Genomic DNA, 17,572 nt, shown 5'->3' on the forward strand with positions numbered 1-17,572 from the left:
CACATTAATTTGTTGCTTTAGCATTATTCATGGCTTTATTATTTTATGTTGGAATCTTATGTGTATGATCATTAAGGACTAACAGGATACTGAAACATACTGATTTTATTCTTTTTAATTACATACAACAAAAACATACCTATCCAATAGATAGCCACTTACCAGAGTTTGCTACTCAGAGCATTGGGCAGCTTCTGTACCTCTTTATATATAGATTTTTTATATACATATATTTTTATATATATATATATATATATATATGTTTTCCTGCTTCTGGGAACAACGGTTGTCAAAAGTTGCTTACTCTTTCAACAAGTTGCAATCCCAATTGCACTTTTCCCCATAATTCTCAAAAATCAAGCTAGGCTTTGGAACAGATGAACAGATTTGGGCTATTTCAGAAGAAGAAAATACCTGAAATACTGAGATTTCATGGTATACCTTCCTCAGGAACTTTCTTCTCTCCTTATTTTAAAGAATCTTAGTGCTTATGTTCCTCATTGGTGTGGGACAAAGGGGCAGGGCTAGAGAAAGGAGATACCTCACTAAGCAGCTGACAGGTCCTTTTAGCATGAATAGAACGCTATTATACCTTGAATTCCACCACAGTGATTTTCTAATACATCCCTATCTCTCTCTCCTAGGAAACACCTGATAACAGTAATTTGGTATTGAATAGTGGAAAAGTGTTCTCTTTCCATCTGAAAGAACACTTAGAGGCATTAATTTAAACTCAACACCTTTGCCTCCAACCCTCATTCAGTACAATGTAACCCATCAGATGCTTAACTTTTCCACACTACTATGGAAACATGCTCAGCATCTTATAGGATGTACCCACAGTGGCCTTTTGCCTGGCTCTTGTCTGATTTGCTGAGCACAGAGGAAAGGTGGGTTGTGAAAGCTGTGCGTTAGAATACCTTGCTAGAGAAAAGGTAAAAAGAGTACCCCTTCCTTCCAGGTTCTCCTTTCGAAGTTAGAATCATCCAACCCACCAAAATGACAGATAAATTATGATTCTGAAAGTATTTGGACCATTCAGACATAGCATCGGTTTTTGCTGCTGAGCTGCATGTAGAGGCTATGCATAATGAAACATTTAGGTGAAAAAGTATGCAGTACAGCTGCCATACTATTTGTAATGTTAATGACCCTAAAGAAAAGAATCTAATAGAAAAAATAAGCATCTAATTTCCTGGAGACCTCAGAACAGATATGAACATCAAACCCACAGGCACAGCTTCCATACTTTCTTCACTAACCTACTACTGTGAAAGTACCTGTCATGGAAAAGTCAAAATTTTGCTATGAAAGCCTTTTGACACTCCAGTTAGGCAAGAAAAATAGACTTTTTTCCCCAAAGGGGAGGCTCTACTTGTTCAGAGTACAACTATCATTTCATATGATTTCCCCCTACAGTTTAGAGATTACATATTGGGAATTCTGTTTTCTTAGCTAATGCTTTATACAGAGCTGTAAAATATGTCTGTACACTCTGAACATCACTCAAGTTTTGCCTTTTTTCTGTTATGAAGAATAAGGACCAATTCATTTGGGAAATCAAATTGTAGTTTTATTTCAGAATCTTTTGGGTTTTTTTCAAATATGTTTGCAATAAAAATTTTGCAAAGTTAAATGTCAATGAAAAGCTGAAGGAGAAGACTTCAATCTGTCTCTCTGAAGACAAATTTTTAATGTTTAATGAGGCAGTTTAATAAAATGTGTCTGCTGGGAATGCAAATCTGTATGCATGACTTGTCATCGTTTGCTGCACTGTTAAAATCTCAAATGGATCAATGTTTGAACAAAAAGTAAAAGAAGTAAAAATAAGGTGAAGATTAATGAACACTGGGAGTTCCTGCCTAACTGAACTAATTCTTAAAATAGTTTTAAAACAGTAATAGTCGACACAACATGTTTTAGTTTTATTCTACATTAAAAAATAGTGATTTCACCAGGAAATAATATTTGGAGTTCAATGGCTATATAACTGATCCAACTATCACTATAGAAAATCCTAATATTTTTTGTCAGCTCTTTCTAACAGAAGATAAAAATCAAACAACACAGGAAGATAAGTAAGCCTGCCATGCATATCATATATATGAACATCATGAATATATGAACATCATGAATAATGTGCTCTAGATTTCCTGAAATTATGATTGCTTCTCATTATAATATCCTGGCAAGAAGTTCAGAAAAATAAGCCCAGTCTGTCCATTAATTTCCTAAGTATGATCTATTGGGAATACATTTCTTATGTATGACCTTAGTACTAGAAAATTCAATATACAATGCTTCACTCAATGCTTCACCCATTTTGAAGCTATCTAGAAATCAGTGGATATGGAAGGTTTTTATTGATTAAATATGTTTCCATTTCCTTTTATATTTAGATAATGATGATTCTTTCATAAACCTTAAAATAGAGCACAGTTGTAGCTCTCAATAAGATTGAGTGTTTTCCACGCGGCAGAAGAAATCATTTCAGATATAAACCCTGGTTCTTGAGCCAACTTGTATGCAAAAAGCTCAATGAAGTCAAGGAATGGTTGCTTTCTTTCACCTCTTTCAGCACAACACATAAAGCATAAATAACAGGTTCATTTCATGCCACAGTGAAGATGATCTAATATTTGGCAAATATTTTAACAAAACTGAAGTGTACTTTAGTGTCAGTGACTAAAGAGAAATAGCCTGACTGGTCCTGAAGTTATTTAGAAACAGATCAAGAAAATAACTGAGAAAGCTGGTATTTTTCCCGCAAGTCGAACCTAATTTCTTGATGAGACAGATAAGACACTGCTGCTGAAACTAAACAGCTTAACTGAGATCAAAAGTAACACCTGCCATTCAGGATGAATTCTGTTACAGAGAGGCAGTGACACTGAATGTTCTTTAAATTCCTATGTAAAACAGTGGAAGAACAGAAAATTACAGTAGTGAAGCATCCTTAGGCATTTATGAAATAAAGACGAGAAGATCAATTATGGATAGACTCCACAGCTAAATGTCAAAAAACATACTTCTTACAGACTAATAAAAATGGCATAAGGATCTCTATCATTTGACAGAAAGAATATATCCTGTGAAAGCACTAATAGAATTAGTCTTCCTGAGAATGTTAAAAATAAACTGCTTTCAGCATGCATCAAACACAAAATCGATAAATGATAAAGATGCAGAATTTGCAATTAAAACATAATGCATGTGTACAGAAGACTGACTGTACGGCAGGATATCAAAATTCATTTTTATTCACACCACAGGAAAGCTTTGTGGAATAGATATTTTAATGATTTACCTGAGGTACAGCCAGTAAAAGATTTCATTTATAAAACATATGCATTAATGCTTTATCTTATCATTAAAACTTCCTTGGTTTAACATAAACCACTCTGATTCATAACTCAAAATACCACCCCAGAATAACTTAGTATTGTCTTCTGGAAAATGGTAATTTCTATAATGCAGTTGTGCAGTAACTATATAAAGGGATTCAGACTATTAGAAAAATTATGAATAGTATCTACATAAGAATGCTACATTCTGAGAGGAAAAAAGAACTTCTACAAACAAAATGAACAAGAAAAAATAATTATATTAGCTGCTCTTGACATTGAGGATAACATTGATTTCCATTCCACTGTCTTTCCTCCTGCAGATAATAAAAGGCTTCCACAAAGAGGGAAGAAAATAATCAATTAATTAAAATGGTCTTCTTTAAAGACAAAGGAAACTGAAGGAAGCGGAAGGATGACTGAGTTGTGCATTTTTAGAGACAGTCGATACAGGAAATGAATTTCACATCAGGATAGTCTGTGATGTGACAAGAGACAACTGAGATAAGAGCTAACTTAGATGCTATTGAAATGAACCATAACTCTGTAACAATAAACCTTAGTGCCACAGTGAGGAATCAAAGACAATTGAAGAAGTTTCCTACAGGCCCACAATATTCTTACTGGCAGTTCTATTCCCTCACAGTAGTACTTCCCACGAAGGTATACTGCTTGAATAGTTCTGGTTTTATGACATTCACAGAAAGACTGCCCTGTGGTACTTCCAGACATGTCTCTTGGAAATACTATTCATGGTACTATGCATAGATATTTAAAATGGAATTCTACGTTAAAAACATGTCCTGTTATATGTACTAGCATCACTGTGTGGATGCAATGGGAAGTAAAAGATGAGATCAACTAAGTCACCAGGATCAGAGAAGAACTCACAGATTGGAGAGCAACAAATGACTAGCTAACATAATTTGCAAATGATTTTAAGGAAGAAAAATGTATTTAGTTAATAATCTGAAAATCTTTTAGATGCTAACCAAATAGGAATCGTTAAGATCATTCTTCTGGTAGAGACCTAGAAGAGGATATTATAAATATTAAGGTGTAATGTGGGAGGAGGGGGAAATGGAAATTACAAGGGAAGATGACATGGAGATTCCAAGTTAGAAGAAAAAAGACTGTTGCAACAAGAAAATTCATATAAGCAAAGCTGAAGGCTAATAAAGGAACAATGACCTATGAACAAACTGGAGGGATGGAAATGAAAGGAGACCAAAGAAAGATGTTTCTCCCTTCATGCATCCTTGCTTGAAGAGGGCAGATGGAAAAAAAGAAAAAAAAAAAGGCTTCCAATTCTCCACTGCTGGGAAAAGACACCTGAAATAACACACTGGGAGAGGACTTAGGAAGACAGGAGAGAACTGGAAGCAGTAAGGCCCTAGAAATAGCTATGAGAATAGAAAGAACAAGGTAAGAGTGTAAGACAATTAGGATGCAGACAGGTAGAGATTTTTCAAAACGTCATACATAGGGGACATTTTGAGAAGAAAGTCAAGAAACTGTTCCTATGTGTCAAGGAAGTGGCAGTGAGAGAAAGAATGAAGAGACAGTAACAAAGCCTGGGAAAAAGAAAGATGATGGAGGAAATTTTTTATATCCTGTTAAAATATGATATTTGGTAAGCCTGAGAGTCTATTTAATACAATCTGATTCTTCATGGTAGATAACAAAGAATATTTAATCTCTATTTCATTCTATCTCTACACAAGAGTAACTCCACTTAGGTCAATGAAGAAGCCACTGATCTAGTCTCTGTTTCCAAAGTGCCACAACTCTCAACTCCATGATTCAAGAATAAGATTTAATACGTTTTGGTCTTCCCAAGATTGATATGATAACTATGTTTGCAAATATTTCATATGCCACATTTCATGTGTACATGTGAGAAAACAACTGTAAATGTGTTCAGAATGCATTAGTTTTACAATGCAAATCTCTAACAGGGGTTGTTGTTTTGGTCTGTTTGATCCCTTCAGAATTATTTCTTTGCACACTGTGAAACCGGGCTGCTTCCACGATAGAGCAAAACTTCCCTCATTATACAACTGTGTATATCAGCCCAGCATAGTAATGCCAGGTGATGCCAACCTCAGTTCAACATCTGGGTACTAGAGAAGACGAATTAAATGCAGATTTCCAGTTTAAAATCAATTCCACCTATCTACACTCAGAAAGCTGTGCAAGGTAACCTCCCATCCAAAATAACACTAACAAAATAACAAATCTGACTTCCAAGTTTGGAACAAAACACTTCTGTTATTTTCTAATCTATTCATATGAATCAACATTACCATTCAAAGTGATCAAATGGTAGCAAACCATCAACATTCAGTGGCACTAGTCATTCATTCTTATATGTATGATCAAACTAGTATTCTTATGAGAGCTCAGTAACTGCATGTATTTTGATATTTTCCGCTTTTAATATTTACAAATTCTACTCTGAAGAAGTCAAGTCTATCACCTGCTGATCAGAGAGACAGCAAGGAGGGAAGAGCAAATTATCCCATATATACCCACTTGGGAAAGTCAGACACACATTGGATTTGAAACTAGTTTCTGAGATGGAGTGTGCGGGGATGCTTTGGGGAGGAGAAGTGTGGGTTCATAAGGTAACTATCTGTACTGTCCATTCAGTAATAAAACGCAGCAGACCTATTTCACAAAGAACAGTCATTCATGTTGAACTTTCTTTAAAAAGTAGCTAGAACAAAAGTCATATCTGCATATGTCTATCCTATACTAGTTATGTGTGTTTGATACTGTGATAGTAAAGGGAAGTTATAAACCAATTTCAACACCAGATAAGCAATAAGTAAAGAAAATTGACTGTATCATGCAGCACATCTATGAATATCTGAACTATATTTGTCACAGGGAAAAGCAAAGTTCAGTACTTTTTGTACTTTAGTTTGCCTTTTAAAAACTTAATAAAGGTAAACAAACATATAAGGCCATTGATCTAAAATAAACTAGAAAATTACTGTTCCTTTGCATTTAATTCTGCGAATTGCACAGACTACTTATATAGGGAAATATAACCAAGAATGAAATAAGCATTGAAGTTGAATGGGGATATATTAATAAAACTTATTTCTAGAGAGCAAATTACTATTTGCCTAAGAGTTAAAGCACTAAGAATAAGAGTGGCTCTACAGCCAGCATGTGTGTGTACTGTTTTCCTAACATAAATGTCCTCAGTAATGTATAATAAGGTTGCGTTTGATGTCTTCTTATCATTTCTTCTTAACTTCATCATTTTTTACATTTAATCAGTGGTACAATATGTCACAACTTTGTCAAACAGAGGCAATTTCACTTGTACAAAGATTACTGAATAGAGTAACTTGTTTTCCTTACCCATTTCGGACATCTCTGGCACAGTAACAATGTATGGTCCATCTGTAAATTTTGGTGCATTGTCGTTGATATCCTGCACTTTGATAATAAATTCAGATTCAGGCTCGAGTGGCTTGTTTGTCCGTCTATCAATAGCTTGGGCATGAAGCACATAGTGCGTCTTCTGCTCTCGATCTAGGCTTTTGGTTGAATGGATGTCTCCCGTCGTGTCATCGATAATAAATATAGTCCCTGCCCCTTCTCCAGTAAGAATGTATTTGACTGATCCATCACCTTTGTCGGAATTGGAGTGTAGCTGTAGAATATATAAACATAAAATTACATAAAATGACACATTACTTTCCATAAAAGGTTACTGTGCATAAGATAATATGAACTATAATATTACTGTTAGCACCTTCCACTAAGTTGCTAACCTTCACATCTTCTGCCATAAATGCTCGTGCGCTATTTTTGGCAAAACAATCCCTTTGCTTTGGGTCATTTCCACCCAGGCATAGCTCATTTTTTAATTAAGATTTCTGAGATTCTATGTCCAGTCTAGGAAGCTTCTTTAAATCAATAATATTTAGCAAAAGCAAAAATTTTATTTTTGTTTGGTTTTAGTCCTTTAGCTAGCTATCTGAGAGGACTAATTGCTTGAAACTCTGCCCAAGTACTAAACCTGAAACAGCCACATTGAAGATCAAGGCTGCACTGATGATATTTCAGTCCCATCACTTATCTTGTTTTCTATGGTCTCAAAGACAGTGCCATTTATGGCAAGAGGAAACCATGTGTAATGTGGGAGTGACAGATGCCTGTCCAAGATTAGTCTACCACTCCATAAAACACAGCCATTTTCTCTGCTTTTTGTTATTAGAAAGTCATCTAATTTGTTTGCAATTAAATTATTTATACGGAAATAATGAAATTTGACTGATACTTCTGGCATCTTAACTATTTCTAATATACACTTTGTGCTATAAAACATATGCAACCATATGTAACCATATCATATCATTTCTTGAGTACAACAATGCTTACAATTTATTGAAAAAAGTAGTCTGGAAAAGTCACTAAGTACCCTCGTATATCAACAGCCAATACGAAACAACTACCCACCCAGTCACTGTGTTTTTTTGTATCTAAAGAATTGCCTGCTTAGATTAAAAATGAACATGTATTCTCTGGGAGGGAAGAATGATTTTTTTACTAGACTGAGAGGCTTTGTGTTTTTTTTTTTTTTTAATTTAGAATCACTTTGAGAAGAACAGAATGTATTTATTGAGGTGCACAACAAGAAAAAAGTGATAATATTGAAATGAACAGCCTCAGCTATTGTGCAACTATATTCTGATGTTAAATCATTCTGATTTTAAGTACTCACTGATTCTTATTCCTATCACACTGTCCTGAATATCTCCCAGTATCTGTTATGTGGCACTACTAACTTTCTATGCAGAATCTGAGTAAAGCACAAACAGAATTACAATTATTATTTTTAATTACTACAACACAACGGGTCAGTTTCCAGACTTTCAATTCTCAGTTTAGAAACCACTTAGGATTGGGGTACAGAATAAAACACTTCTGAAGGAGGTTCAAACTTCAATCCTCTTTTTCCTGAATTAAATCAGAAGATAGAGAGCTTCTGCTATTTTCTCACTCTCTTCCTTCTACCTTTTTGGGGAGGTCTTTGTCTTGCATTTAAGATGAACTGGCTTGCTATTCATAAAAGGAAGTGGCATATGGGGCTTGGTGACATTTTTCATCTTGTCTCTAATAAATCTATGCAATTACAATGCTGCCTATAATCCAGATCGTGTTCTGTATATTTTTCTGGGAGAAAGTCTAATAAAGTTAAGATGCTCAGCTGATATAAACCAGCCTAACTTTGATGCACATATACTTATCTGAGCTATAAAAAGATCTGACTGAATAATAAAATTAAACTGGGCCACTACAGTGGACCCATCCTTTCTATTTCCGAAAAATAAAAACAAATGAAAGAAGCAGAGAATGGGTCTATTTGCTTGGCTTTGCCTTTAGAAGACAGCATGACAGTCTTACACCTTCCTTTTTCAGTTGTGATGGGCCAAATTCTGGCTACATGCTCATGTCTGATCACAAGATTAGTGGATACCATTAACAAACAATGCATTCACTGTAAAATGCCAGGTACTCAAACTTCCTATATTCATAAAGCCAAATGTTCTCTGAAGTGCATTTATTCCTAGAAACAGGAATACTGGGTATTCTAGTAATCCTAATACTGGTATGCTGTTATTCTAATTTGTCAGGTAATCAAAATTGTTTTTCTCTTGTTGCTGGTTCCTTTTCGATAAAAGGATTTCAAAGTGTTAGTAAACGTTAATGTTCAGATGTTAATATTTGCTTCAGAAAGGCTGATTACAATTTATGAAGAAACCAGGAGAAAATCTTATGCCAATGAATATGTCAAATTTGCTCAATTAGTGAAGCTATAATGAACTCAGATTAGACCTATCCCGAACTGAAAAAGAACAGAAGAAGCTCCAACCTCCTTTTCCTCTTTTAACTCTGCCTGCATGTGTGTTGCAGCACATTTAGGCACACCATGTATAAATTCCAGCACAAAATACTGTATTTATAATTAGAAATACATGGGTAAGATTTTGGTTATGTAAACAGGTGAGACATCAACAGCATAAGGAACTGCTGTAGAATTTAAGGAGTATGCTTTCTTCAAAAATGTCAAATATCAACTGATCAACTAATACCATACTGCAGAAGGCCATGTTGAGAAATTCACTGCACTAGCATGAAATGCATGGAATATATGGAAATTTAACAACATTAGGTTATTGTTGTTGTGCAGAAACAAAAGTTTGTACTTGCAGTCAGTGAAAAAAAATTGAGGTGCATCTTGAATCAGAGGGCTTTTATGCCTAACAGGTAAAAAAAAAATAAGAAATACCAAAGATGCTCAACTGATTGCATAGTCAACAAATTATACACCATTCCTTCTAAATGTTATGTTATCAACAAACTGATTAATGAAAATGTGGGCAGGAATGTTATTAAAAGATAATTATGTAGGTACTAATAAAACTTGAAATCATTTGATTTGCAAGTGTCTTTCATACAGCAGTTGTAAGGAAACAACTGGAAAGGAGAAACTTAAGAGAAGTGTCTGTTTTCCTACTTCCTGATATTTCTTATATTATTTGAAATATAATACTTTCATTTAGGCCTTTTAATTTCTAATGCTGAATTTTAAATTCACATGGGAAGATTTTGCATAATATTTCTATTGTATAACTATGGGTCCTTTCCTTTGTGAGTTGGTTTATATTTCACTTTTTCTGTAAAGTGAAGTAAAAAAGTAAAGTAAAAGATTAAATAAATACTTTTCTTCTTTAATACTTACATCTCAGTAAAAATTGACTCAAGTAGAAGAATATCAAGCCTTCTCTCAAAAGCTGTCTGCAGCATATGCTGTACTGAAGAGAGCTCTTAACTCCTGGTTAAGACCGTGCCTACCGGGTTAATGAGAGATTGGTATCCCTGCGCATGGCACACTTTCTTTTCCCTGCATACTATGAAATCACCTCCACAACAGGTGGCTTATTCCACAATTTACTCCGCAATTGGAGTAAATGCAGTTCACTAGTCAGGGTACAAATACGTGGTTTGGAAGGCTGTACTTCTGCAGTTATGTCTATACTGATTAACAAAAGACAGCAAGGGAGCAAATTCTAGCTGGACCACAGTGGACTCTCTGAATCTATCTGGAACTACTCCAGCTGCTCCTCTTCTAGACTAACTTGACAGAGAGGAGGATATCACTATGCAATACAGACTCAAGCCATTTACACTTTTTTATTCGCTCATTCAGCCACAAGCTGTGTGACCTTGGGGAACTCATTTTAACCCAGATCCCTATAAAATATGTGAGCGTTTCATTTCAATGAGAAGCCACCTCCTCCACCAATGCCTACTGCGAGAATATGTACACACTAGAGAATGAGATATCCACGTGCTGTAGCAATGCAAATAAATAGGTTAGATAAATAAAAAAGTCATGTTCTTTCTTCCCCTGTTATGCCAAGTTAAGTCAGAAAGTTGTAATGTTGCAGTAGCCTCTTAATTTAAAAAGAAATATAAACACATCGCTAACTGAAACATAATTACTTACAACACTGAAATGAGTAGTGAGTGTTGAAAAATAAGAAAATATGTTGAAAATGTTGAAAATATAAGAAAAACATGCCAAACATCAGAATTGAGCTCTCTGATTTCTGTATCAGAGGTTTAACTATGAATGTGAAAATGTTACTGAAAATGTCTTTCAATCACCTTTAGTTTCTAGGATAGTTCAGCTCATCTCATGATTATATATCAACCTGTGACATTAACTTTTTACTTGCTATTGAAAGAAGCTTTTTTTTTTTTTTTTTTTTTTTTTTGCAGTAAGTTGTTTCAGCTAGCTCCACTAAGCAATCTCACCTAAGAGTGTACCCCTCTCTAAAAGATGACTTAGGAGGTCAACAGTTTACCTACTCAACCAGTAGAGTCTAATGCAGCGTACAGTCACCACTACATCTTCAGTCTCCCAACTTTCAGTAAGTATAGACTCCTGAATTTCTTGTGAAAATGCATTTTCCGTTCTAAGTGCTGGACTGACTTTTGAAAACATTATTTATTGATGTTTATTTGGTTATACTCCTAATGTAACATGTATACTAAGTATTCTGAATTTGTCCACCACTAGAAGAAGCCAGAGAGTGCTTAATTTTCATCCCTTGTTGGGCATTATTCCTGTCTTTATTTCTCTGAATTTTTATCTGTTTAGGGAAGGAAGAAACTGAAAATATTAGCTGAAGAGCATATCTGGAATGTCACCTTTATCAACCCTGCAGGTTCCATTTCTTGACATATTTAATAACAGTTTGGCTTCAGGATGATTTATGATGATTCTTCAATCTTTAACTAGCTCTTATCAGCAGTGTATGACTGATTTAGCAGAATAACAAGCAAGGTGTCCTTGTTTTGCTAAGACTTACACATTTTTCATCCATTAGTCCAATTACGTGCTTAATTTTCTTTTAATATCCCTGCAGAGACTACAGAAGGGCTAAACTTTCCAAAGGCATGATTTTGAGAGGTATAATTTAAACTTTTCAGTTAATAAGTTTTTAAAATATTTATATTAATATTGCTACTACAGGTCTTTAAATACACGTAATTCAATACACCAGCATATTAATTGCTGTAAAACGAACACAACATTAACTGGGCGGTAAGCCTACAATTATGGACAGCAAAGCAATCATCAGGTGGACAAAGCTTAACAGCAAAACAAAATGGTCAGGTGGCTACTGCTTAACTACAGGCCTTGTTTGCCACCCTTAATCCTCAGACTTCTTTTACTTTGTTGTTGTTATCTAATGCTTAGCCATACCACACATTGTAACACTTAGCCATACATATATGACAAAAGCCCAGCAAAGGACCACAGGTAAGCAGAAGCTGTTGGACAGTATAGAACTAGGGACCAGCGGGAAAGAAGCATACCAATGAGCAATACAAAAATAACTGCAAACCAACCCCAAAACTGAGAAGGACCAGAAGAGGAAGAGACCAACATCCTCCTGGTGACAGTTTGGGATGCTCACAACTTGCAGTGACCATCACTCCCCTGCGCTTGCCTAAGAAAGACAGCCAGTTTCCAGGAAACCACGCATGACCAGAAGAGCGCGAAAGAAGCTCAGATATGCAGGGCATCTATAAGGTAAAAGAGACTGTCTATTAGTGATTTAACTGCATGATTGCTCCCCCCCCTTGCTTTAATTGAACTATTTGGATTACTGGTGTGTTGTGTGGGTGACACACTGGACTATTAGACTAGTAACCACTTCTGTAGTATTTTAATTTGACTAGCAATAAAGTCTTGGATCTGTATATAAGATACATACCCTGCTGTCCAAAACAAAAATTTATGAAGGGATTTCCAAACATGTGCTAAAATCAAATTTTAAACTGATTCTAAAATCAAGAACTGTTGCACTAATTTATATCTAAAAAGACTAGAAGTGGCTATGTACATATAAACTGGAGATTATTTTGAAATAACTGCATACAGTTAATATAAAATTTATTGCTGAAAAATAATAAACAACAAAAATTATAGTCAAAGAATTCCAAGAGCAGAACTTGAGTTCTGCTAATGATACGTACTGGTCAAATATGTGTACCTTAACTAGAAGAAACTGAGTCACATTGCTTGAGAGATTCACAGATATTTGTAGAGAAGAAAGTAATGGTGAAACTTGGGAACACTGGTTTAAATTTTAGACTCTAGAGGAGAGCATGCTCTACTGGTTACAGGTTCCTCTGTCTCCTCTTCACTACTTTGTTTCCAACCACCTCTCCTTAACTCAGGCACACACTCTTTCTTCAGCATAGTTTCACTCCTCACATTGCTCAGAACCCCATCTCTATCCCTCTGCCATCCTCATTTAAAGTCTTCCTGTAATACTTTCTTTTCCAGGTTCGTAGGTGGACAGTTCTGACTTTCTGCATAAACAGTCTACTAGCATTTCTGCTATGCTTTGATTTGCCACTTATTGTTTTTTAATCCTCCTCTTCTTCCTAGTCCCTCTCTATCACCTCATCTCTGTTTGTGGGTTTCCTTTCCTTTAAATCTACCCCCTATCTAAACTAGTTTTCAATTCTATTTCTTTGTTCAAATAGACTGTAACCTTCCCTCTCTGGGTCAACTTTTTTGGGGGATCTAGGCCTTGTACAAAGATACTCTGCAAGATTGGTATATACAACTTAAAAGTATAAAGAAGTTATTCATTGACTGATACCCAAAAGATAGCTAGGATTTAATAAGCTTCTAGGCTAAGTGTAAGTATGCTCCATCCCCAAGAAGACACACAAAGCAGCAGGCCTCAGGAGGAAAAAGATCAACCTCTGCCACTTTCTGGAATTAATCATTGATGTTGATGAGTTACCATCTTTATCAGGACTCTCTGTGCCCCCCACCCCCCCCACACCTTTCTTTTTGCCTTTATGATTTTTTTTTAACACTCCATTTGGTGTTTTTTTCCTCAAATCCTTGAGCTACTAACAATCTCTATAACTTTATCTTTCTTATCTCATGTGGTTTTCCAGTCTTTCTCACAACTCCTCACAACATGACAATTTCCTCAGCAGTACAAACAAAGGTTACACAGCCAGCATATGACAATTTGGCTGTGGATCACAAATAGCTGAACTCAGGGAGGATGGAGGGAGAAGATTGTAAGGTCTCTCCCCAGACTGCCAACTCTCTTTTTGCACCAGCATTCAGACAGTCTCTCTTCCTTGCCTAGCTCTCATCTGTTTTACATTTGAATCAGGAAACTCCTTCAACTTAATTTCTAGACCACCTTCATTCATTCTGTACTTCTCAAAATTGTGAAGACATTTTAATTCAAACAGGAGAAAAAAAACATAGCCCTTCTCCCTCATACCCCACCCCTCCCAAACAGCTTAAAACAGGCATGGAAGAACTCATGTAGCGTAATTAAGAAGAAAGGAAAGACTACCTCCGCAGTTCCTTTTTGCTAATGAGACATTACATTACAGGTCCCTTCCTTAGCCAGGGAGTGCAGATGCTTTCAGTAAACCAGGATCTAGATGGACACAGGTGGGGTTTTTTTCTCTCAGCTCCCCTGCATTAAGAGAAGCACTGCTGAAGAGATCCCTGACCGTTCTGTCTGAGCTGATCCAGCTTTGGTTCACTGAAGAAGCAAAGACTTATGTTGTGATGGACATCAAAGCTACTGCACATAGAGGTGGGGAAAAGGAGTTCAGCTGGCTGAAAACAGCTCACAGCTGAAGATATTACTTTGAATTAAGGGAAGAGTCACAAGATGAGTTTAGCTATTCTGTGACTGTTACATATTAACAAATGATATATGAGTAATTTACCTCCACTGGGAAAAGTGCTTACATTTCACAATAGGTAAAATATTTTATATTTTGTTTTAGTTTTACTTCAACAAGAACAACCATCAAGACTTTTATTATAAAAAGGCATATGTTCTCATAATTCCTAGCTGCCACTGTCAGACAGGGCTCTTGGCTGGAATCTGCTCTCCCTTTTTTCCACATATATTTCACCTGATGCTCAGAAGCCTTTGCTTTCAATTTATTCCCAAACAAAAGCTACTCTTTTTACTTCTTCTGTCTTTCTCTTTTCATTGGACAAACTGATCTGGGGGAGTCTTTCCCCTTCCCTCCCTCCCCGCCCCCCGCCCCCAATTTTTGGTAATACAGAAAGCATGTGCCCTTTCTTCACCAGGTATGCCAGAGAACATGGCTTATCATAACAGAACTTAGAATTAGTAAACAAAGACTGATTTACTCATCTATTAAATTATATGCAGTTCTTGCCATTATGAAAAAATACTGTATTTGCAAATTATCATATGTTATAATATAGTTTATTCCATAAGCCAGGCAGGTATTCCACTTAACATGAAATAGCGTTAATGGTAACGCCATCTCTTCTTTGAAAAAATTAATAATTGTAACAGAAAAAGAAAATATTTCATAATACCAGTTGCTGGGCTTTAGTTGCAAGGTACTGAGGCTAATTTCTAATTTCCTCAGTAGCCACCGGGAGCAAAGTGACACACCAAAGAGCAAGTAGTAACACCACTATTCAGTTCCTCAGGGCTTAAATAGTAATGTAAATCGGTTAATCTAGGTAGAGTCAGATTAGTTTTGCAATGAAACTGCATATGTAGTAATTAAATTCCACATACTTGTATTTTAGCTAACATGCATATTTCTTTCCCTACAGAAAGTACTAGAAACTAACACTCTGAGATTGAAATCTGTAGTAGAGACTAGTAAGTGAACTAGAACTAAAATCAAATGACCAGGAAGGAAAAAACAAACAAACAAAAAAGCCTTAAAACCTTTCAAAATATTCTATAGCCATTACAGCACTTGTAACAAAACAAGAACAGCGAGAACTAAAAGTCAGAGTACTGTAAGAATTAGTTAATTCAATCCATTAAATGGTTGATTTTGTTATTCTCTTTTTTTTTTCCTCCTGTTTCAGCCAGCTACTATGTATTTTGAATAAATTACTGTCTTCAGATTTGTAAGCAGGCGCACTCATTCAAGCAGAGCGGCGCCAGGTCCCCCTCCCATTTGGCCGTCCCTGCCAATCAGCTTCACCAGAGAACGCCAGGGCCCCACCAACACTACCAGTGCAAAGCTGACCCGTGTGTCCAGCCGCGAGCAATGCCAACCATACTCCCAAACAACAGGAGCTATGAGCTTTTAACAAAGGACAGGAAAATTCATTAAAAAAGAATGTACGTATAGTGTTACTTAACCGCTGCTACTCAAGATGCCGTACTTCATGCTTCATGACAAACACTGTATGTGCAGGTATGTATAAAGAATTGATGTTACAATACTAAAACAATAAATAGAAGGTATTTTATCTTCACCCTAACAAGAACAGCAATCACGCTGGCTTCCTTTGATGTTTATGCAGACACAGTAGGTAATTTCAAAGAAACGCTAAAATAACTTAGCAGTAGTAAAAAACACATATAAAACAATTCTGAACGGAACACACTGCAAAATCAGAGTCTAGCTGATGATACCGAAATGTTCACTGTGCAGTAAAAGCATCCTCAGATTTGCTGCAAACTTGCTTCCTTTGGTCTGAGCTATAAAATAGGTTGTAATGAAATACACTGCTCAGGGTAATGTCACACCTTTTGATGGAATTCTCAGAGGGAATCATTAGCCCAGGAGAGAACTGTATTATCCATATCGGTGTCCGCTAATTGAGAAGAGGCTATTCCACATCCATGTCAAACAGAGGAAGAAAATATAGAATTGCAATTGCCCCCATCTGGTGAATGGGTTTTCTCAGAGAGAAAAAAATAATTGCATCACAATCAGCCAGGAAAAACAGAACTGAAACAGTATTAACTTCACAGTATAGCACTACAGCACACAAACATCTGTTCTTGCAAGATGTTCTCATTTGAAGTCCAGTCCTTCGCTGCTACTTTTGCCATTATCCAGCATCCCCAAAAATATGCAGGTGCATACGCAATCACGTCTGAAACAACTTCAGGTATACTAAAGCTCACAAAAGGAGGACTCAAGTGCATGACAAGAAAAACAGAAAATGGACTCCTAAAGCAACACGATAAATGTTTATGTACAAAACTGTTTTTGTTCTTTTGGAAGAACAGTGTATAATTTAGGAAAAATAGATTCTGAAATTGTATTTTCAGCGTAGTATGTGTCTAAAGCAATATATAAGAAAAATACTTCAGTGCTGCTTAAGTTTTCTTCTGAACTCTCTTCACGGCAGTAGACTTTCATTTCAGAGATCTTTTACTTGGGCGAATGATATGATAGGCACATAAACTACTCATTTTTCGAGAAAGTAGTTTTACAGGTTTTACAGAGTGAGACAGGTATCCTGTCTGCAGAACATGCTGACCAAAATCTTCTGAAACTATGTCATAACTATGCAAATATCCTTTTTTGCAGGTCCTGGGGCTAAATGCCTACAGCTTATTAAACTATTACTTTCAAACAGATATGAAATTAATTTGGCCTTTTTGGTTGGTACATTTTTGGGGAAAAAAGATTATTTTTTTAAATAGAAAACAAAACAAGATTCTTCTTTGTCCAGTATTGCTCTATAGCCAGGATGATTGTTTCAGAGTGTGAACATACTGTGTTTTAGAGCATGGGGTGATCATTTGCAATGATATTTATTGATGTAGACTGACCACTAGATATTAATGTAAGATAAGTGGTTATCTCTGTTAGACTATATTGCCTTTTTTTAC

At 35.9% G+C, this 17,572-nt stretch overlaps 1 protein-coding gene across 2 annotated transcripts in view; it reads right to left on the minus strand.

Moving 5' to 3' along the window:
* Positions 1-17,572, minus strand: part of CDH18 (cadherin 18) — a 254,107-nt gene that overhangs the window by 131,161 nt on the left and 105,374 nt on the right. For both annotated transcript variants that reach the window (XM_064506877.1, XM_064506876.1), the window contains exon 4: positions 6,720-7,014. In XM_064506877.1, the coding sequence (XP_064362947.1) occupies positions 6,720-7,014 (295 nt within the window). The remainder of the gene's footprint in view (positions 1-6,719; positions 7,015-17,572) is intronic.

The sequence above is a fragment of the Dromaius novaehollandiae genome, chromosome 2 (assembly GCF_036370855.1).
Source record: "Dromaius novaehollandiae isolate bDroNov1 chromosome 2, bDroNov1.hap1, whole genome shotgun sequence".
Taxonomy (NCBI): domain Eukaryota; kingdom Metazoa; phylum Chordata; class Aves; order Casuariiformes; family Dromaiidae; genus Dromaius; species Dromaius novaehollandiae.